This window comes from Notolepis coatsorum (genome assembly GCF_963971535.1).
Source record: "Notolepis coatsorum genome assembly, chromosome: 1".
NCBI classification, from domain to species: domain Eukaryota; kingdom Metazoa; phylum Chordata; class Actinopteri; order Aulopiformes; family Paralepididae; genus Notolepis; species Notolepis coatsorum.
In genome coordinates this window covers 301,194,055-301,215,883 of record NC_140165.1, presented here as the reverse complement: position 1 = coordinate 301,215,883, position 21,829 = coordinate 301,194,055, and the positions used below count along the sequence as shown (strand labels likewise).

Genomic DNA, 21,829 nt, shown 5'->3' with positions numbered 1-21,829 from the left:
ATGTTAGTTGTAAGGACGGCCCTCTTTGTTTCCTGTAACCCTTTGAGCGCTTGAGCAAGATCACGTTGATATGTTTACATTCAAATCACTGGCTCCTGTGAATTTGCTTATAGAACGTATGCTAATGACTGTGGGTCATATTAAATGTCAGCATGGCTTAGTCCACTGGTATTATAACAGTGGGAAAATAAATTTTTACTATAATAATAATAATAATAATGGACCAAGTGCATAAAGATGGCGGTCTTCCCAGCTCCTCTCCCAGCGCAGAGAGGACGCCTAGTATTTATTTACCGGACAAAACCAGATGCAGATGCTTTGCCGACGGGTAATGATGTCGAACCAGACAGCCGCCGTCTTTATCCACCCTGGTCCGGTCAAAGCCAGCACATAATCGCAGAGAAGCCTTGCAGGTCCTCAAAGGGTTAATGCATCCCGCCTTGAACTTGTCCTTTCAATGACCTTTCTTTCAACCCGGCTTTTACAAGTGTTCTGTATTCAATTCTCTTCCTGTTGCTTTTACGCCCTACTAGTAGATACTACGGTGTGTCATACTGGTTTTAGTCTGTGGATGTGCCTTCTCATTCTGGTCTCTGCTTCTATATTCTGGGATTATTATCTTTCCTTTTTAACCTCCTCTGTTTGTTTGTTTGTTTGTTTGTTTACTTTCTTCCTTTTTGTTTTTCCGACTTTTGCATGCCCTTGTATTCTAAATGATTGAAATCTTAATTTCACAAGTGTTAGTTTGACGAAAACCTCTTGTAACGATAGAACCTCTTTCACGGTATTTTGTGATCTCTCTCTCTCTCTCTGCTCATGTTGTCGTAATAAATATTACTATTGGTACTTTGCTGAGATGCGTACCGTCTTCTTTTCTCCTCTCCTCTCCTCTCTCCCCGAGAGTCTCGCGTGACGAGACAACCGAGCCTCCGACACTAGATCCTTGTCAATTTCACAAATTGCTTTTTTTGTACCTGAGGATTCTGTCAAGCGGTCACGACGAGCATGCGGATGCGCGCGCACGCGCGTGTGTGTGTGTGTGTGTGTGTTTGTGTGTGCGTGCGTGAGCGAGAGAAGGGGAGAATGAGAGAGAGAGAGACGATGGGGAATTCAAGGAAGAGGGGATCGATGTGGTACCGGGGCGGCTCCCTTTTTATTTTTTTTAATCAATGTTGCCATAGCAATGGGTCACTATAAAAAAATAAAAATAAAAGTCCCCTGAGGTGAAGTCCCTGTGTGCACATCGTCTGTCATCCTCGTTAGCCAAACTGATGACTGGATTGTTGCCACACGGCTGCAGTGGCGGCGAGGTGGCGGTGCCAGCTGGGTCGTGTCCCCTCTCCCGTCAAGCCGCAGGGCTCCCAGGCGACCTGTTCTCCCTTCCGCCGGGATGAGCCTCGTCGTGAACAGAACTGACCTGATCTCTCGAGCCACTCTCTCCTTCGTCCTCCCAACCGCCGCTTTGGCTCTGGGACACGCTTTTGAAACGAGTCAATTGTGTGAAAGTGAAGTGAAAAAGATCTTAAGAAAATTGTGTTCTTCTCAAAAGAACAAGGGAGTAGCCCCCGGTACCGCTGTGAATATCCCATGCCGTCGTCAGCCACAGATTATTATATCCTCAGAGTGGGAATTAGGAAAAACCTTAGTGTCATTTGCAGTTGTCATCTTGGTGCGGTCAGGTCACACGCAGGTATTGTATTGCAGAATGAGAACTGCTTTCCCTTCAAGTAGGGACGTTCCGGTCTAGTTCCTCTGCCCCTGGTCCCAGTCATTTAATGTCTAGTACAGAGTCTGATATTTGTATTTTCTTCTAAAGTTAGTAAAAACCAATCCAATGTAGCTAACATATGCTTGGTAATTGAAGAAAGAAATAGATAGCCTACGTCACAGCTTTCTTGGTTTAATTTTTTTTCTTATACAATAAACAGTGGCTCAGGAGATAGTGTGGTCATCGGAAAGGTTCCCGGTTCGATTCCCGGGCAGTGTGTCGAAGTGTCCTTGAGCAAGACACTTAAACCCTAATTGCTCCCGATGAGCAGGTTGGCACCTTGCCATGGTCGCCTCCGCCGTCAATGTGTGAATGTGTGGGTGAATGTGAGGAACGAAATTGTAAAGCGCTTTGGATACAAGCTGCTATATAAATGCACCGTTTACCAAAAAAGGATAGATTAAAATATGCTGTGATCTGGTCCGATTCCATCGGGATGTCCCTAGACTCCCTACCAACCTCAAGAATTCTTTAGAGTTCATTGTTAATATGCACTGCCATAAACTAAACGGCACATATCAAGACACTGTAGATTTACTGCACACAGCTTGACAGTGGACTCTCACTGCGAATGGGTTCTTTTAAAATCCCCTAGTTTGACATACTAGCCCTCATTTTCACACTACTTTATAATACGTCTGTGTTGGGCAGACGTCTACACCTGCCAGAAGGCAGAAGCCCTTGCCGTCTTGTCTTGGCTCATTTCAGCACCTTCCGTCTGCTGTTCCTAGGAGGTATGTTTGTGTTGTCGTTGCAGAAGGAGACGACATGAAATTCGACCCCTTCGGAACGTCGGCCGCCGGCGGTCTGTCCAGCTACGACTGGCCGGACAGGGAGGAATGCCTGCCCGGTGAAGCCAGGAAGCTCCCGGGCCCGGAGGGCGGCGTTCTCGCCTCCTTGGCGCCCGCCCACAGGAAGGAGCTGGCCTTCGGTAGCGCGGAGAACGTCACCAACGCCTCCGCGGCGGCCAACTCCGCCGCGTTCTTCGCCGAGGACGCTTCGTCCGCGGACGACAAGTTCGAAGCCTTCGCCGACTTCGGCTCCTGCGGCGGGATGGAGGACAACAGCGACGACTTCGGGGACTTTGCCAGTATTTCTGAGAAGTCTGACTCTCTGGCCACCAACGCCGAGGTCGGCTCCGAGGGCAACGCAAGCGAGGCCTCCGATGATTTCGGGGCCTTCCAGGGGGACAAGCCCAAGTTTGGCAAGTCCGACTTCCTCAAGGCTGGCTCTCAGGCCAAGGTCAAGTCCAGTGAGGAGATGATCAAGGATGAACTGGCGACCTTTGACCTGTGTGTTCAAGGTGAGTCACATCGTCGTTGTTTTCTTCAGTATCAATCCTTTCACATATTATTCACCTGCTACTTCTCTCTCTCTCTCTCACTGAATATGATGTTTAAATTTTACAGTGATGTACCTGAACTCATCATCATCATATCGTTCATATTTTGGGCGAACGTGAACTGAACGTACTGTATTTCCGCTAGATGAACGTAATTGTGAACGCGTTCATTCTCGGCGCTCTATCACAGTATAACTTCGTTCAAAGGTGTGCCAGATTTGGGACGGGCGCACACACACACACCAAAACCGTTCGGTGTGTGTGTGCGTCCATGCGCCCGTCCCATGTCCCGTGTTGTGCGCGGATAGAGAGACTTGTTACACGCAACGTGGGCCTCCCCTTCAAGGCAATGGTAGGCGAAACACTGATAAATAATCACAGTGTGATGGAAATGCCAGTATTCTGATTGCTGTCAGTGGTTCTATATGGGTTGTGGCAATAATTTGGACAAATAATAGCTTGCAGCAACGTATTGAAAAAAGAACTATAAACTAGTTAATTTTTGAAACCATGAACTTTAGTTAAAAAACTTTTATTATGAACTGAACTAGTTCATTTTAAAATTTGTGAACTGTGAACTGAACTAGTTCATGTAGAAAGTGAACTTTCCCAACACTGGTGTTTTATGATTATAGATGTAAGTTGTGTAAATTGTGAGTCCCAGGCCATATCTGCAGTACCGCTATCAGCCGACAGATGGCAGTGCTGTGACTACAGCCCTGTCTCAGAGGCTCGACTAGGGAGATGAATTAGCACAGGCCACAGGCGAATCCATGAGCAGAAATTAACCGCATCCACTTAAAGGCTGTTAATTTTGCAACTACTGTTAGCCGGTGTCATGTCTCGCATATAATTTATTAACATTTCCCGCAATGTGATAAAAGCTCATTTAGTTCATAGATTTTCCTCCCAGTGCAGAATGTAATTTGTGCGAAATAAGAGCATTTCACTTATATCCCTTTCTGGATAGTAATCTGATCAGAGTAAGGCTTTGGGGGCTTGGGGTTAGAGCTGTCATGGTGAAAGGAGGATGATGCATCTCTCTGGGGGAACAGGGTGGGAGGGTGGGGGGGGTAGATTACCTGTCTCTCTACAATACACACACATACACAGCCTAAACGGACTAGATTGGAATTGTGTGTGTGTGTCTGTGTTGTGTGCGTGTGCATATGTATGAGATTTGCCCGCGTCTGTTGAGACCCTATGAATTATTCATGCCCACATCGCTGTGCCACCACTGTTTTGTACATAATTATTGTTTGTCGCAGATTAAGCATTTGTTTCTGCTCTCCTTGTCCAGGAGGAATTAGCCACAACTGAATGAAATCTCAGTTATATGAACAAAACGACAAACAACAACAACAACAACAAAAGACCCAATTACATCGCCACAAACAAATGGATGCATATCTGAAATGAGTGTCATCATCACCAGGGGTTGTGAAGTGGTCATTAATGTGTGTGTGTGTGTGTGTGTGTGTGTGTGTGTGTGGTTTGTGTGTGTGTGTGTCTCTCTCTCTCCTCTTGCCTCAGGCTCACACAAGCGCAGTCACAGTCTGGGGGAGAAGGAGATCGGCCGTTCGCCCCCGTCGCCGGCGCCAGAGCAGGCGTTCAGAGATCGCTCCAACACCCTGAGCGAGAAGCCCACCCTGCCCGTCATCCGGGACAAGTACAGGGACCTGACGGGGGAGGTGGAGGTGAGGAGGGAAGGCCGCCTGGAAGCCACGCTTGCGATTGGAGGGTCAAGAAAAGAGGGCGGGGCTTGAGATAGATCAGTTCAGAATCAGAAAGTAGTTTACAATATACAAGGAATTTGATTTGATGTCGTTTTGGAGCGACATTAACAGACAGACAATTAAGGTAGAATACAATAAAATGGAATATAAACTAAATTAAAATAAAAGTACAATAGAATAGAATTATAAAATAAAATAGGCCAGGGCTGTACAATTGTGCAGGATGTAGTCGTGTGTATATACACTTGACGTTTTAACAAGGCTGTGCAATTGAGCGGTATTGTGCAAAAAGTATGAACAGTGAAGTATGAACAGTTTTGTGTGTATATACAAATATATAGTCCAGGAAGGATGTGTTAATGTAACACAGTGGGGAGGCTTTGTGTTCTTTTAATTTCTCCTTTTGTGTTTGTTTTTGATTGGTTACCCTGTGGGTCTGTCATTGCAGGAGAGCGAGCGCTATGCGTACGAGTGGCAGAGGTGTCTGGAAAGCGCTCTGGAGGTGGGTTCCGGTCTCCTATAGAGACCAAATCAGAGTGACACTCCCAGGTAGAAAACTCCAAAGTGTTGCTACGGTAACATGTCGGCAAGCATAGAAACTGGAAGCACAAGTTTGGCTCCAAGCCAGCCAACGGGAGCTACAAAACGATTCCTAAGGCACAGCGACAAATTAGCCCATCGTCAATAACAGCGTTGATTTAGATCTGTTGTACAGAGACATACCTCTAACCCATGCATGAGTCTATATGAAATTGTTACTTGGACGTTTTTACAATTAAGTGTAATTAGTTATTCATTACTGATTACTTTGCATCAAAGGATGCAATTAACTGTAATGTAATTACTATTTTGGAAATTGTAAAGCCTTACTTTACTCGTTACTGGGAAAGTAATACAATTACAATAACACTGCCCAACACTTTTCATCAGTGAAATTAAATGGTTTGTTAAAAATAAAAATAAACGTGTTTGTGAGGCGGGTAACAGAATAGCTGTAGGGGCTCAGCTGAGGAGTTATCTACCTGGAAGTCTGTTATTGTTCTGCTCTGTGGCGTAATGGTCACTTGTAAGGGTTGTTTATTACATGGGAGAAACTGGCCCTAAGGTTTCAGTGCACGCTGACGATAGTGTTATACTGAAACATTTGCACCTGGTTCTTCTTCCCATGCAATAAATACAGTCAGGTCCATAAATATTTTGACATTGGCACCATTTTCAGAATCTTGGCTCTGTACACCACCACAATGGACTTGAAATGAAACAATCAAGATGTGCTTTTAGGTGCAGACTTAAATTAGCTTTAATCTGAGGATATTTACATCCAAATCAGGTGACCAGTGTATGAATTACAACAGTTTCTACATGTGCCCCCCCCCCCCCCCCATTTTTTTTACCTCTTAACAGGCGCCCCCAAAAGTGGCAATCTTTTTACTTGAACTTGAGGACTGCATACTTTTTTTGCAAACCAAAATACTATACTTTATACTTATAGCACATGTATGAGCCTGGTCTCTTTTGAAAGATGACATTCTGATTCTGATACAATAAAGAAAATTCACTTTTAGTGCTAATGAAATAGTCTGAATTTGAGTTGTAGAAAAACTTGTTACTCAGTAGTTAGTAGTCCAGAAGTAGTCATTCCAAAAAAAATATTGTATGTGTAGTACATGTCCAAATTTCATACTAACCCATTCAGAAATGAGTGATTCGGAGCGATTTTGGTAAAAAGTTAGAAGAAAAAAAAGGCTGCAGAAAACCATTTCCTCATTGACCGCAATGCATTCCGTGGAAATTTCTCTTCCTGTTTGCGCTTGTGACTTTTCACCTACAGTAGATCCCTGATTCGCTCATTCCCACGTGGGGTATCATTGGAAAGCCAGACTCATTGGTTACAAACCTGTCCAATAATATTTGAGATTGCCAAATGATTGACGGAGGTAGAGGCTCGGGAGTCAGGAGTGGTGTTTGAAATTTTTTAAAGATCGGCATGTAACTCGAGAACCGCTGAAGGGATTTTGTCGCCTGAAACGGCAATCGACAGGCAAAAAATAGGGCTTTAATTCGTGCCGGTGGGCAAATCATCCTCAAGAGGGCCTGGGGCCGAGCCGTTGCACGTTAAGAGGTTAAAGGACCAAAAATAATTGGACAAACTAACATAATCATAAATCAAATTGTCACTTTTAATACTTGGTTGCAAATCCTTTGCAGTCAATGAGAGCCTGATGTCTGGAACCCATAGACATAACCAGACACTGGGTTTCGTCCCTGGTGATGCTCTGCCAGGCCTCTACTGCAACGGTCTTCAGTTCCTGCTTGTTCTTGGGGCATTTTCCCTTCAGTTTTGTCTTCAGGGGATTTACTTGGCCATTGCATAACATCTTTGAAACTCTTTGGTTGCTTTCACAATATGCTTCGGGTCATTGTCCATCTGCACTGTGAAGCGCCGTCCAATGAGTTCTGAAGGATTTGGCTGAATATGAGCTGATAATATTGGCAGAAACACTTCAGAATTCATCCTGCTGCTTTTGTCAGCAGTCATATCATCAATAAATACAAGGGAACCAGTTCCACTGCCAGCCATTTCTTTTTGGTCTTCCTGTTTTTGAGGCTCACCAATGGTTTACATTTTGTGGTGAACCCTCTATTCACTCTGGTGAAGTCTTCTCTTGATCGTTGACTTTGACACAGATACTGATAATGAGGGAATAACACACACCTGGCCAACAGCTGAGCATCCAATTGTCCAATTACCTTTGGTCCCTTAAAAATGGGGCGGCACATATAGAAAGTGTTGTAATTCCTATACCGTTCACCCTCAAATTAAAGATGAATTTTTGCACTTAAAGCACATTGTGATTGTTTCATTTCTAATCCATTGTGGTGGTGCACAGAGCCAAATTTATGAAAATTGTGTCAATATCCAAATATCCAATATCCAAAAACTGTAACTTGAAACAGTCTCTGACTGATTGTCTGTCTGTCTGTTTGTTTGACTCTGTCTGTCTGTCTGTCTGTCTGTCTGTCTGTCTGTCTGTCTGTCTGTCTGTCTGTCTGTCTGTCTGTCTGCCTGTCTGTCTGCCTGCCTGCCTGCCTGCCTGCCTGTCTGTTTGTTTGACTGTCTGTTTCTTCATCCTCAGGTCATCACCAAAGCCAACAACATCCTGAATGGCATCAGTAGTTCTGTTGTCTGCACTGAGGTCATCCAGTCTGCTCAGGGCATGGAGTACCTGCTGGGTGAGACGTCACACACTCACACTGTGATACACAACTGAGCACACATACACACACACACACACACACACACACACACACACACACATTCAAGGGGTGTAACGATAAATCAATTTGAATTGACATGATTCAAAAGGCAACAATCCAATTCAGTCGATGCAATGTACATTATGTTGATTGTTATTCTTAACACTTTGACTGCCACGCTGTTTGGTTAAAGTTACCATTAGCATGCCAACCTTCTAGTTGTTTCCGTGGTTGTTGCACTATGTTTGCGAAGCTGTGTTTGTGTACTGTATTATAGCTGTAGAGACACGGTGTGGCTCATTTTGACAAACATTACTTGTAGTCCAGCATGGGAGTAATAGTTTGTTTCCACACGCTGTAGTTTGTAATTTATTACACGCTAAACATCGCGCATTTCCAAGATAATAGTATTTTTTCATAGATCGCGAGATAAAACACATTATGTGCAATAAGCCCAAACAGTTCTGGCTGATCCCCTGAAACCCTGAATACTCCCATATCACAGGTATATGACTTGTATGTATGTATCATCCCAAAATCATCATGGGAAGGGGGGGGGGGGGTTGTTTTAACTCAAAACTATGATCGCGTTTGCCGAGCATGTTTTTCGTCCGGTGAAACACAGGACTGTGATCGTTAGACAAACATGTTTCAGATTAGGTAAAATAGACATAGAATGTACCTTACCTTAGCCAGAAGGTATTCCAAAAGAATAATTCCAAGTGATCGCATCGCCATCGCGATTACCAGTGTATATGTCTATACAATGCAGTTCCAATGTGTCGGGACGTGCCTAAATGATGCAGATCGCTCTGGGCAACTATGTAGAGCGGAGATCAAAGTAAAAAGATCAAACGATCCAAAAGCTACTTTTTACGTTTATGGCACTCAACGGTCGGCGCCCAGAAACGTAAAAAAAAACGTTATTGGCACAGAATGTGTTGATACATATTTTTGATATATCATGAAACAAAGAGCTGATTCTGTTTGAGAAAAAAAAGAAAGAAAAAAAATCTAAAACGTTTTCATTGTAAATGAAACGTGCAACGACCAGGAAGGGACTAAATCGGGGGACGGGAGCGAGTGATGAAACAAAGAAAGAGACGAAGGCCGGGGTGCCAGGGTGGCGCACCACGTAATGCACGTCAGTGCAACGCGGCCGTCCCGGGTTCGACGGCGACATTTGCCGAATGTCTCTTCCCCATATCTTCTCCCATCCTTCCTCTCTGTCTATCCAATCAAGCAAAAATGATAGAGACGAAGGCCACAGTGTCCTTTCACAGCCACCAATAGGGAGGTGTAGTGGTTACGTCATTGTTGTTTCCGGCCGGTCCACCTCGCTTGAAATTGCAATGTATTTCCAATGGACACATTTATTTATTTTGTATCCACTTTTTCTCCTTATTTTTCTATTTTTCTCCCATCCCAATTTTGCCTCTTCAATTCTCCCCTCCCCTGTCTCGAACGTTGCTAGACTATGCCTCCCACTGGTCGGCTGCAGTGAGGACCAAGCCTTGCATCACGTGTGCCCTCCGGTACACGAGGAGGCAGCTGTCGCATCTTTTCACTTGAACAGCGCGATCTCTCAGTGGCGAGGAGTAGCACGTGGGAGGCCCCCGATACTTTCTGATTCTGCTGTACAGGCGCACCAACCGACCTGTAGGAGTCGCTGTCCACAACGTCCGATCCCCACCCACCAGCTTTCCCACCCCTAACACTGTCAATTGTGTTAGTATGAACGACCAGCCAAGCCGGTAGCAACGCCGAGAGCTGGGCTCGAACCCAGCATCTCCTGCGTTAGTGGCGAGCGCCTTGCCCACTGCGCCACTTCAATGCCCATCAATGGACACATTTCTAAATGGTCTTGTTTAAAACAAATAAAGCATGAACATTGGCATGGTGTACCTTTCTGTGTGTATTCATCCACAATCTATAGCTCAACATGAAACTATTCGCAATTAATCGTAAAATAATTGCGTATAATTTTATTTCAACCAAAAATGCTTAAACAATAATGTTGGTGATAGAAGGGAACTCATTTTGTGCAAAAAGCTTGCCAATGTTCATGAGGCAGAATTATTACAATAGCCGATAATACATTTTCCCAATGATAAATCCCTATACGGGTAGACCGCGCGGGAAACTAAAGTGACGTCAGACTTTACACCTCCCTATATTGTCTTTCTACCCTCTGATAGACCGAGGGAGTGATAAAACAAAGAAAGAGACGAAGGCCACAGTGTCCTTTCGCAGTCACCAATATTGTCTTTCTACCCTCTGATAGACAGAGGGAGTGAGAGGGAGAGATTGGATCAGCGATACTAGTGTTTCCTCTGTGACGGCTGCTGAGCCGCGCGTGGCTTATCTCTGGCTGCTTGACAAGGTCCTCCCCTCTCACTGTGTGGAAGCCTAGACTGTAGAACGTGGGCCTCGCTTGGACAGCAGTGTCTGGTTTATTTGAGCTTTGTTTGTTTGTTTTCTTTTTCATTTAGTTCATCAGATGTACAGTACAGCTCCTAGGGTTGGGTACCAAACTCGGTACCTTTAAAAGAACACGCCAACATTTTGGGAAATTAGCTTATCGTCTTCTCTAGAGAGAGAATAGATACCAGTTTCCTCTCTGTGCGTTCAGTAGAAGGCTATCTGGCTGCATGTTAGCCTAGCTTAGCACAATGAATGGAAGCGGACATGACCGGTTAGCCTTCGGGAGGCCTATTCTTTAATCCCAGCCGAAGAGTGCTGCCGAGTGCTTCCGCGTTTTCCCTGATTGGCCGCGACACGCCCCGCGGCAGCGGCAGAGAGCCGCGGAGCGGCAGAGCTTGCGGCATTATGTAGCCGTAATCCCCGCTGTTTTTCCATCGAAGCTTAGCTCAACTGGTACGCCACCGTGCTGTGGAGCCTGCGGTGCGGTTGGTCACAAGTTCGAATCACTTAAATTTTTTTTTTTTTTTTTTTACGTTTATCATCTCTCGCTATAAACGTGCATTCTTTCGCTGGTTAAGTTTAGGCATTTTTTCGGAGTTGGTTAAGGTTAGGGTTAAGTTAAGGTTAGGCATTATTTCGGAGTTGGTTAAGGTTAGGGTTAAGTTAAGGTTAGGGTTAAGGTTAGGCATTATTTCGGAGTTGGTTAAGGTTAGGGTTAAGGTTAGGGTTAAGTAGGCATTCTTTCGGAGTTGGTTAAGGTTAGGGTTAAGGTTAGGCATTATTTCGGAGTTGGTTAAGGTTAGGGTTTGTCGCAGAGAATGCCTGTCTGTCTTTCTTGACGTGGAGGATGCAGCCTATTTCCGCACTGCCGCTCTCTCGCGCTGCCGCGGTCACATGGGCGTCATGGCCAATCAGAGAAACGCGACGCACTCTTCGGCTGGGATTAATATAGACGCCTTCGGGAGAGGTGTTAGTTGGACTGTCTAGGGCCCTAGGCTAACCGGTCATGTCCGCTTCCATTCATTGTGCTAAGCTAGGCTAACATGAGAGAGGAAACTGGTATCTATCTTCTTGTCTCTCTCTGGAGAAGACGGTAAGCTAATTTCCCAAAATGTTGGCGTGTTCCTTTAACACATTCAGTGCCAAAAACGACATATTACATTTTTGGCCGACAAGCGTTCAGTGCCAAAAACGAGATCGTTTGATCTTTTTACTTTGATCCCCGCTCTACAGACCTTCCGGGAGCGATCTGCATCATTTAGGCACGTCCCCACACATTTTAACTGCAATGCTGATCGACTATCACCAGGTGGCAGTATCGTGGGACAGAAATTCACAGTGCACGCCTCGGAATTCCGTTGCATACGTGTATTTGACCATGGAAACGTGTTTAGACATATACACTGGTAATCGCGATGGTCGATGCGATCACTTGGAATTATTCTTCTTGGTATACCTTCTGGCTAAGGTAAGGTATAGGCCTGCCGCGATAAGCAATAAATCGATGAATTGCCGCGATAATTAAAATGAATGCAATGATTTTGACGGGCGCGATTAATTGCTATTTGCGCGTTTGTTTTAATGAGTCGGACCCAGTGCCCCTTGTCAGTCACTGTCCGTGTTGGGAGGCGGGCCGCTGGCTTTACTACAGAGCACAGCACAGGAGCTCCGTGGGGCTAACGTTAGCCCTCATTGTGTCTATTCTACTAGCATTAACGTTACTCATACAAACAGAGTAAACACAGTTTTCAATCAATTAATCAATAACAACATTAACGAGACCCTCGTTGTGTCTATTCTGCTAACGCAAGCGTTAACGTTAGCTAGGCTGTCTATGCTAACGTTAACGAGCATTAGGCTAACAAGCTGTAACGTTACCAGTCGCGTCTATTTGCTAACGTTAGCATTAGGTAATAACCGGTTTAAAATGGATGGTGATTACCTCACGTTGTGTCTATTCTACTAGCATTAACGTTACTCATACAAACAATCAATAGCGAGTTATATTGATCACGCTATGTACGATAGCCATGCTAAAACGCTAGCACAACATTAGCACCTAACCTAACAACAAGCCTTAACAAGTCAGCGATCTTTTTGCGAGACTAAACTCTCCGCTCGGTGGCAAATTGTGTTGATGTCGGTTTTGTTTAATCAATAAATGAGGCAGAATACACAGTGACTGTACCCTTTGTTTATTGCACTTGTGCCTGCTGCAAACATAATGATTATGAAATCCTAGAGACGCGTCTCTATTCAGTGGTCTGCAGTGTTTCACGTGACTTTTCTGGTACCCAAAAAGTACCTGATAATCACAACAATACTTCCGGTCCGGTCGGTGGGCTTCAAAATAAAAGTCTTAAACACCGGAAAAGACGGAGCGGTGGGCTTCAAAATAAAAGTTTTGGGAAATAAATTTCTCCAAAAAAAAATTCTCTAACCGGTCGCAATAATATCGCTTATCGCGATATTTTCGGGGGCAATTAATCGCCCAGCAAAATGTGTTATCGTGGCAGGCCTAGTAAGGTATATTCTATGTCTATTTTACCGAATCTGAAACGTGTTTTTCTAACGATCACAGTTCTGTGTTTCACCGGACGAAAATAAATTGGTCGGCAAACGCGATCAGAGTTTTGAGTATTTGGAGTTTCATGGGATCAGCCAGAACGGTTTGGGCTTATTGCACATAACGCGTTTTATCTCGCGTTCTATGAAAAAATACTGGATTATCTTGGAAATGCGCGATGTTTAGCGTGTAATAAACTACAAACTACAGCGTGTGGAAACAAACTATTATTCCCATCTTGCACTACAAGTAACGTTTGTCAAAATGAGCCACACCATGTCTCCACAGCTGTAATACAGAACACACACAGCTTCGCAAACATAGTGAAACGACAGCGGAAACAACTATAAGGCTGGCACCCTCACAACACAATGCGCAAACACTGGCGTGGCAGTCAAAGTGTTAAGGGTACAGACCGAATTACATTGGTACTACTGAGTACTGATTCACACTAGATCAATTGGTAAGAGTAGAATATTACTAGACTAGAGGGAGCCTTTTCCACCAATATATATATTACTGTCCCCTCTCTTGGGTCTTTGGAATGACCAGACGAGGTCATTTTTACTGAGGATGGCCAGATAATGTTATATGATATATAAACATTTTAAAACATAATACATCGATCATGCAATTTATTTTGTGTGGTGAAATTTAGAAGTTTGGAAATTAAATAATTTTGTTATTACAGAGAGTTAAGTACCGAAAAAAAATAGTACTGTTGGGCACCAATACTGAATTCCAGGAACTCGTATCAGTTCAAATGTGAACGGTACCCAACCCTAATACCTAGCTGACCTCCTCTCCCCCTCACAACCCTCACCTCCTCTCCCGCTCACAACCCTCACTCACCTCCTCTCCCCCTCACAACCCTCACCTCCTCTCCCGCTCACAACCCTCACTCACCTCCTCTCCCCCTCACAACCCTCACCTCCTCTCCCGCTCACAACCCTCACCTCCTCTCCCGCTCACAACCCTCACTCACCTCCTCTCCCCCTCACAACCCTCACCTCCTCTCCCGCTCACAACCCTCACCTCCTCTCCCCCTCACAACCCTCACAGCCCTCATCTCCCCCTCACAACCCTCACCTCCTCTCCCCCTCACAACCCTCACCTCCTCTCCCCCTCACAACCCTCACCTCCTCTCCCCCTCACAACCCTCACCTCCTCTCCCCCTCACAGCCCTCATCTCCCCCTCACAACCCTCACCTCCTCTCCCCCTCACAACCCTCACCTCCTCTCCCCCTCACAACCCTCACCTCCTCTCCCCCTCACAACCCTCACCTCCTCTCCTCCTCACAACCCTCACCTCCTCTCCCCCTCACAACCCTCCCCTCCTCTCCTCCTCACAACCCTCACCTCCTCTCCCCTCACTCACCTCCTCTCCCCCTCACAACCCTCACCTCCTCTCCCCCTCACAACCCTCACATCCTCTCCCCCTCATAACCCTCACATCCTCTCCCCCTCATAACCCTCACCTCCTCTCCCCCTCACAACCCTCACATCCTCTCCCCCTCATAACCCTCACATCCTCTCCCCCTCATAACCCTCACCTCCTCTCCCCCTCACAACCCTCACCTGCTCTCCCCCTACCAACCCTCACCTCCTCTCCCCCTCACTCACCTCCTCTCCCCCTCAGTCACCTCCTCTCCCCCTCACTCACCTCCTCTCCTCCTCACTCACCTCCTCTCCCCCTCTCAACCCTCTCGGTCCTTCAGATCAGCCTGCCTCCTCTCCAACCCCCCGAGTCCAACCTTCACAGTTTTGGGGACAGAGCTCTTCTCCAGGCTCTGGAACTCATTAGAGACTCAGAGTCTCTCCCAATGTTCCAATCTCCACTGCTTTCTCAGTTGTAGGTGTGAAGGTTAATCTCCGACAAGGTCCTGCTCTCTGGCTGTGTGCAGCTCTGACCGGCCTGCAGCTTCCATCAGCTTTTAATGAGCTGGGAGCTGCAAACGTGTAATAATGAGAACACAACCAGAACCTGACCCCCCTGACTCCTCAGCACACCGCTACAGAAAACTGTGTGTGTGTGTGTGTGTGTGTGTGTGTGTGTGTGTGTGTGTGTGTGTGTGTGTGTGTGTGTGTGTGTGTGTGTGTGTGTGTGTGTGTGTGTGTGTGTGTGTGTGTGTGTGTGTGTGTGTGTGTGTGTGTGTGTGTGTGTGTGTGTGTGTGTGTGTGTGTGTGTGTGTCAGAGAAAGAGAGGGGAGGTGTGTAAGTGCATACCCCTGTGTTTATCTGACCTTGTCCGCTACTGTCAAGGAGGCTTCTCTTTTACAAACTGGTTTCCTGTCTGCACGTTACTTAGAGTGTGTGTGTGTGTGTGTGTGTGTGATGCGACCTCCTCTGTGACTCTTCCATAAAAAGAACAATAAACTCATAAAAGTGTATTAATGTGTCTCTATACATGTGTGTGTGTGTGTTGTCGGGCAGGTGTGGTGGAGGTGTACCGTGTGACCAAGCGGGTGGAGCTGGGTATCAAGGCCACGGCGGTTTGCTCTGAGAAGCTCCAGCAGCTGCTGAAGGACGTTAGCCGCGTGTGGAACAACCTCATGGGCTTCATGTCTCTGGCCAACCTAGCGGTGAGGACTAGGCACACACGTACGCACACATTTGAAATGTTTATTTATGTCCACATGAACAGAAGTACAAGGAGGCCTCATACAAAGGACATAAACACTGCCAGTGCAGTCAGAAATTATGAAAGAACAGTCAGGGACAAGGTGCATGGACGGCAGAATCATGGGAAAAGGTAACAGCGCCTCCTCCAAATTGAGCGGCTTCCTATAATTGCTGATACTGAGCAGTACCTGGCTAACTGCTTGGCCTTCCTTTTGGGGAGACCGGCTATTTTGTAGGCCCCTCACAACCAACTTGTGCACATGCCCTAGGCTGCCAAAGATAAAAACTAGGAGTTTACATCTGTAGCCTATAGCTGTGAGATGGTCTGCTGTAGCTGTTGGTATTTCAGCATTTTGGTTAGAAAGGCTTCTTCTAAGCTGTAATCAAAAGTACAGCCAACCTCAAGAATGGACACCTCCCTAAGGTGTTAATTTACAACAAATACATCAGGGGTGTTATCTGTAATATTAGAGAACACAGAATCATCATTGCACAGGTTGAACACACGTACATACACACACGTACATACACACACACGTACATGCACACACATGTACTGTACATACATACACACGTATGTGCGTACATACACATGCACACACACACACACACACACAAGTACATACACAAGTACATACACACGCACATGCACACACACACATACGTACATACTATACACACACCGATTTGAATGATTTATTTATGTCCACATCATTATTGCGCGTTGCCCCTAGCAGCGGTGAATTATCGAGAAATAATTGACCGCTGCTAGGGGCAACGGAGCGCTATTGACCAATCACAATCAAGCATTTTGGCGAATTTTCAAACGCCATGTAATAAACGCTAATAATGCAATCAGATATCGATAACACACATGATGGAAATAACAGTAGCAGGTGAAAAGGTACAAAAAAAACCACTTCATGTATATTAACACTTTGATTGCCAGCGTGGCGTGCACTATTTATCGTTGAATGCCACCACCCACTTCAATGATAGCGCTCTAAACGCATAATCTATGTCTTAAATTATGGCTATGTGTCTAATCTGCCCGTCGCTTATCAATGACTTGTTTGCAGTCAACATTGTCGAAACGGATTGTTTTTAATCTGTTCATTTCCGTTTTATAGAATTTTTAAAAGCCCTTGTTTTCTTGAAAGTTTCAGGAAAATATATAGATTCCGTGATAAACGGCATTTACTGGAATATTCTGGAACACACAAAAAACGTTGTAATTTTTCTGCCTATTTATGAATCGTTTTCAAATAACCGCTAGATTATCGATAGTATATGTGTACTTATAATAATAATAACTTTATTTGTATAGCACTTTTCATGCACGCTAGAGAAGCGATCTGAAACATATATTCTCATTTCCTGATCAGCGCACACACACACACACACACACACACACACATGGGGCAAACGCTGATATCTCTGTGAAAATACATCCGATTACCCCAAGACTGGTCAAATAAATTGCTTACCTCAGATCAGATGTTCTCCAAAAAGATTATTCCAATTCCTGATCGCCATTCCAAATATCGATTGCGTTTATTGATTCACCGCCGGGTACTGTAAATATGTGAATGAATGAATGAATGAAAACTTTATTTAACAGATTGCAGAATGGGTACAATACAGTACGGCTCAATACATACAATTGTTAAGGGGATGCAGACCTGAGAAAGACGTTTGTCTTGTTTCCATCAGGGTCCCCCATTTTCAATTCATATAGACATATATGACATACATGACATACAGATAGTCAGTACTGCTACATCTATACATTTATGACATACCAGATTTGCAAATACAGTACTGTTTGTGATACAGAAGGAGTCAAGAAAAGGGAGTATATACATTTGACGTAGAAACTGTACATTGGAGGAGGTTGGGTGGGGGGGGTTGGGTACATTGGGATATTGACAACCATACTGGGTAATTTACATTGGAGGTGGTTGGGGGGGGGGGGGGGGCCGGGGGGCACACTGTATAAACAAGTAACACTGTACATTGAGGGGGGGGGGGAGGAGACACTGTACAAACAAACACAATTGTACATTGAACTATTGACAAAACCATACTAGGTAAATGACTGTACATTGGAGGGGGTTGGGTTAGGATATTTACAGGGGCCAGTGTTGAATTGCAGTCTCCCGTAGGTGTCCCTTGAGAGAGGTTTTGAAAGTGGGTAGTGATCCACATTCCTTTACAGCTTTGGGTAGGGCGTTCCACATTGATGTGGCATAATTGCGAAACGTGTTTAGTCCCTTATTTGAGCCGAATCTGGGTTTAACATGATTTGTGGAGCTCCCTCTGGTGTTGTGATCGTGGTATTCACTGACCTTTGGGAAGTATTTTGACATGTACATGGGTACCTTGGTCGTGTAGTGTATCTTGTAGACCAGGCCCATTGCAAGTTGTTGTACTCTGTCGTCTACTCTAAGCCATCCTAGGTTGTCAAAGTGGGCAGGGGTGAGGTGGGTTCTAGGAGTAAGGTCAAGCAGTAGTCTGACCAGTTTGTTTTGAGATGTTTGTAATTTTGTTTTTAGCGCCTTTGAGGTGCTTTGGTACCATGAGGTGCAAGCATAGTCGTAGTACCCCTGAATGAGTGCTCCTGCCAGAGTCTTCAGGGTGTTCTTGTTTACCAGAGAGGAGATCCGGTACAAGAATCGAGTTCGTTGGTTGACTTTTTTTATTACATTGGATGCCATTTTGTCACAGGAGAGATTAGCCTCTAGGATGGAACCCAGGTAGGTAATTTCATCTTTCCTTGTGACAATATTGTCACCCACTGTAACTGAGAAGCCGTCGGTCTTGCTGAGTTTGTTATTTGAACCGAAGAGAATGGACTCTGTTTTGCCCATGTGTAATGATAGTTTGTTATCAGCGAGCCATATGCAGATTCTGCCTAGTTCCGAGCTGAGGGTTTTTTCAACCTGTAACTTGTTCTTGTCAGAGACCAGCAGGGCTGAGTCGTCCGCAAACAGGAACAAGTTGCAGTCACAAGCTGACGACATGTCATTTGCATAAATTAGGAACAGTAGCGGTCCTAGTATGCTTCCTTGTGGAACACCACAGCTCACTGTGAGGGGGGGGGATAGGGTACCGTTTACCTCCACCATCTGTTCCCTCCCCTCAAGGTAGGATTGCATCCAGCTCACTGATAGACTATCAAAACCAATTGCTTTTAGCTTGTCAATCAGAATGGAGTGATTGACCGTGTCAAAGGCCTTTTGTAGGTCCAGCATGACCATGCCGCAGTATTTGCCTGCGTCCACCTCTTGTTTGATGTGGTCATTCAAATAGAGAAGGCATGTGTCAGTGGAGTGGGATGTTCTGAAGCCAGATTGGAATTCGTAGATTAGATTTTTTTCCGCTAGGTACTTTTCGACCTGTTCGTAGACTATTTTTTCCATGACTTTCGAGATGGAGGTGAGAATAGAAACAGGGCGGTAGTTGCCTGGGTCTAATTTGCTGCCCTTTTTGTGCAGAGGGGTCACCCTCACAATTTTGAAGTCCTTGGGGACGTGTCCCTGTTTTATGGAGAGGTTTATTATGTGTGTGATGATTGGTGTGATGGCGGCTGCTGAGTCTCTGAGGAATTTGGAGGGGATGTTGTCATGGCCAGTGGCCTTGTTAGGTTGGAGGGCGCTCAGTTTATTGAGTACCTCATCTGTTGTTACCATTTCCAGCTTGAAGTCGTCCTTGCGGACCCCTAGGTGTTTGTAGTAAGCTACTATGTGTTCTACCCCATAAAGCCCTGAGTGGGAGGGTAGTTTGTTTACCAGTGTTGTGGCTATGTTTGTGAAGAAAATGTTTAAGTAATTGGCTACATCCAGCTTGTCTGTGATGAGCGTGTTGTCCGTTTTTATGTTTATGTTTGAGAATCTGGTTTTAAGTTTTTTACTGCATCCTAGTTGATTATTGAGTAATTTCCAAAGTTCACGTGGTTTGTTTTTGTTTTCCTCAGTTTTGTCATTGATGAAATTCTTTTTTGCAGTTTTGATCATGGAGTTTACGTCGTTTCTTAGTCTGTTTCTTTCTAGTTTGAGTTCAGTCACGTGGGCTTGGAGTTCACTGCTCGTGCTTTTAGTAAGCTTTGACTGACTAAATGTATTCCACGTTGTTTTGTGGCTCTGCAATCACTTCGATCCTTCAGTTGGCTTGACGGAAAAGTAAAATGAGGAAACTGGACCCCCCCCCCCCCCCCCCCACCAGTCTAATCTAATGGGGTGCAGTTACACAGGGAGAGACGATAGGGGGCGGTATTTTCCCAATGGAGCTCAGAGAGAGTCTGCAGCACTAGCGTGAGGCTCGATTGATGAAATATGAATTAAAATCGCTAATAAAAAAATATACGTCAAAGAACGCTATATAGCGTTGGTGGCATTCAACAGTCGGCATGAACTAACGACAAAACGCGTCCGTGGCACTCAAAGTGTTAATAGCAGCATCTCCTTTATACTGAGCGGCTGCCAACAACAGATACTGAACAATACCTCTCTGACTGCTGGGTCCTTCTCTTAGAGAGAGCAGCCGTCTGGAGGCCCCTCACAACCAGCTTGTGTACATGACCTAGGCTACCATATAAAGACTAAGACCCGCACATATGCACACACGCATGCACACACACATGCAGGCACACACACACACACAGTCGAGTTCAAGGTCAAGTTTATTTGTCACGTACGTGTGGTGAAACGCTTTCCCTGTGTGACCCGCCCCCGGGCTGTGTAGAGCATCAAGATAATAATACAGTACAATAACACAATAAAGCAGTAACTGCTCAGTAAATTAAACATTTAAAAATAAATCATTTGCAAGGAAATTATAGTCAAATAAGATATAAAGACTTAAAAACTTGTAAAACTTAAAGTCCCAAAGGTGCTTCAGCCAAGTTTGGAATAGAAGGGTTTTTGGTGTTCAACAGCAGAGAACAAGGGTCTGCTCCTGGGCGCCTCAGCATAGACTGCCCAAAGTACAACGCTGGACGCAGGGTGACTGACGTATTATCTGTAGTTAGATAATAGATAGATTAGAGATATAGGATATACTGTATATACCTAGTAGTACCGTAGTCTATGGAGATATATACACTCCATAGCTTGTGCAAATTAATGGCTTAATCTATAGCTCAGATACAGAACACACAGAGTGGGCAGTGTTCTCCTATATTGACTGCTAGGAAGGCTGAGAGGGAAATAGAGAAGGGTTCCTATTGGAAAGACAGTAAATGGTGTCATGTGTGAGAGCTTCTAGGTGCTGCATTCTTGCTAAATTCTCAGGAAGTCGAAGGCTTTAAGGTGGGCCTCCTATCTATAAAACTGCCGAAACCCAACCTGTGTTCCGCCGTTGACTAAAAACACACTTCAATCAATATCAATCAACATCAATCAATAATATCAATATCTTTTACTATCATGCACTCTGCCACTAAATTATCGTCCTTGCCTATTACTACCTACTATGCTAATGTGTCTTTACTACTATACATAATACTAGGCACTCAAGACTGTAGCACCCAAGTTTCAACTTATAGGCCAGTAGGTCTGTCTGTCTACATGCTGCAAAAAAAAAAAAAACGCCCCCTGCATCACGATTCCCTGTGAAAAACATCTTTTGGGTTTTCAGATGTCACACGGGACTGGATCAGTCACCTGCTGTTTGAGGGCTGGGCACAGGGCTAACGTTAGGGCTCAGTGGGCGATATATGACCATCTTAGATCGCAGATGATTACAGTTTTGTTATGATATGCCTTCATGTGGAGGCCGTGATAAAAGCCACACATAATTTCTATTCATAACTTCCACGGCAGCCACTCTGACATTTTGTCAGCTATGTTACACGTTGACGTGCAGAGAGCAAGCCGTAGTGCATTCTCTTTAGCATCCATAGCAACACTATATTATCACCGACATCCAAGTTGGGGGATCCCCCTTTGAACGGCCCTTCTAAGGTTTCTCTCCTCCACGTCGCCTGTTTTGCTTTTTTCCTATTGCTAGGTTTTTACTGAGTTTTTCCTTACCTTCGCTGGGGTATGTCTGGGAGTGTTGCATTTATTTAGGATTTTATGGTGGTTTTTGTTCTTGATTTATTGTGATGTTTC

At 45.0% G+C, this 21,829-nt stretch overlaps 1 protein-coding gene across 8 annotated transcripts in view; it reads left to right on the top strand.

Annotated features, from left to right (window-relative positions):
• The window catches only part of synrg (synergin, gamma), a gene marked incomplete at its 5' end in the record, with an annotated part of 108,928 nt that overhangs the window by 59,347 nt on the left and 27,752 nt on the right, over nucleotides 1–21,829 (top strand). For all 8 annotated transcript variants that reach the window (XM_084331213.1, XM_084331212.1, XM_084331208.1 and 5 more), the window contains 5 exons: nucleotides 2,526–3,071; nucleotides 4,644–4,807; nucleotides 5,295–5,348; nucleotides 7,984–8,080; nucleotides 15,528–15,676. In XM_084331213.1, coding sequence (XP_084187339.1) covers nucleotides 2,526–3,071; nucleotides 4,644–4,807; nucleotides 5,295–5,348; nucleotides 7,984–8,080; nucleotides 15,528–15,676 — 1,010 coding nt within the window. The remainder of the gene's footprint in view (nucleotides 1–2,525; nucleotides 3,072–4,643; nucleotides 4,808–5,294; nucleotides 5,349–7,983; nucleotides 8,081–15,527; nucleotides 15,677–21,829) is intronic.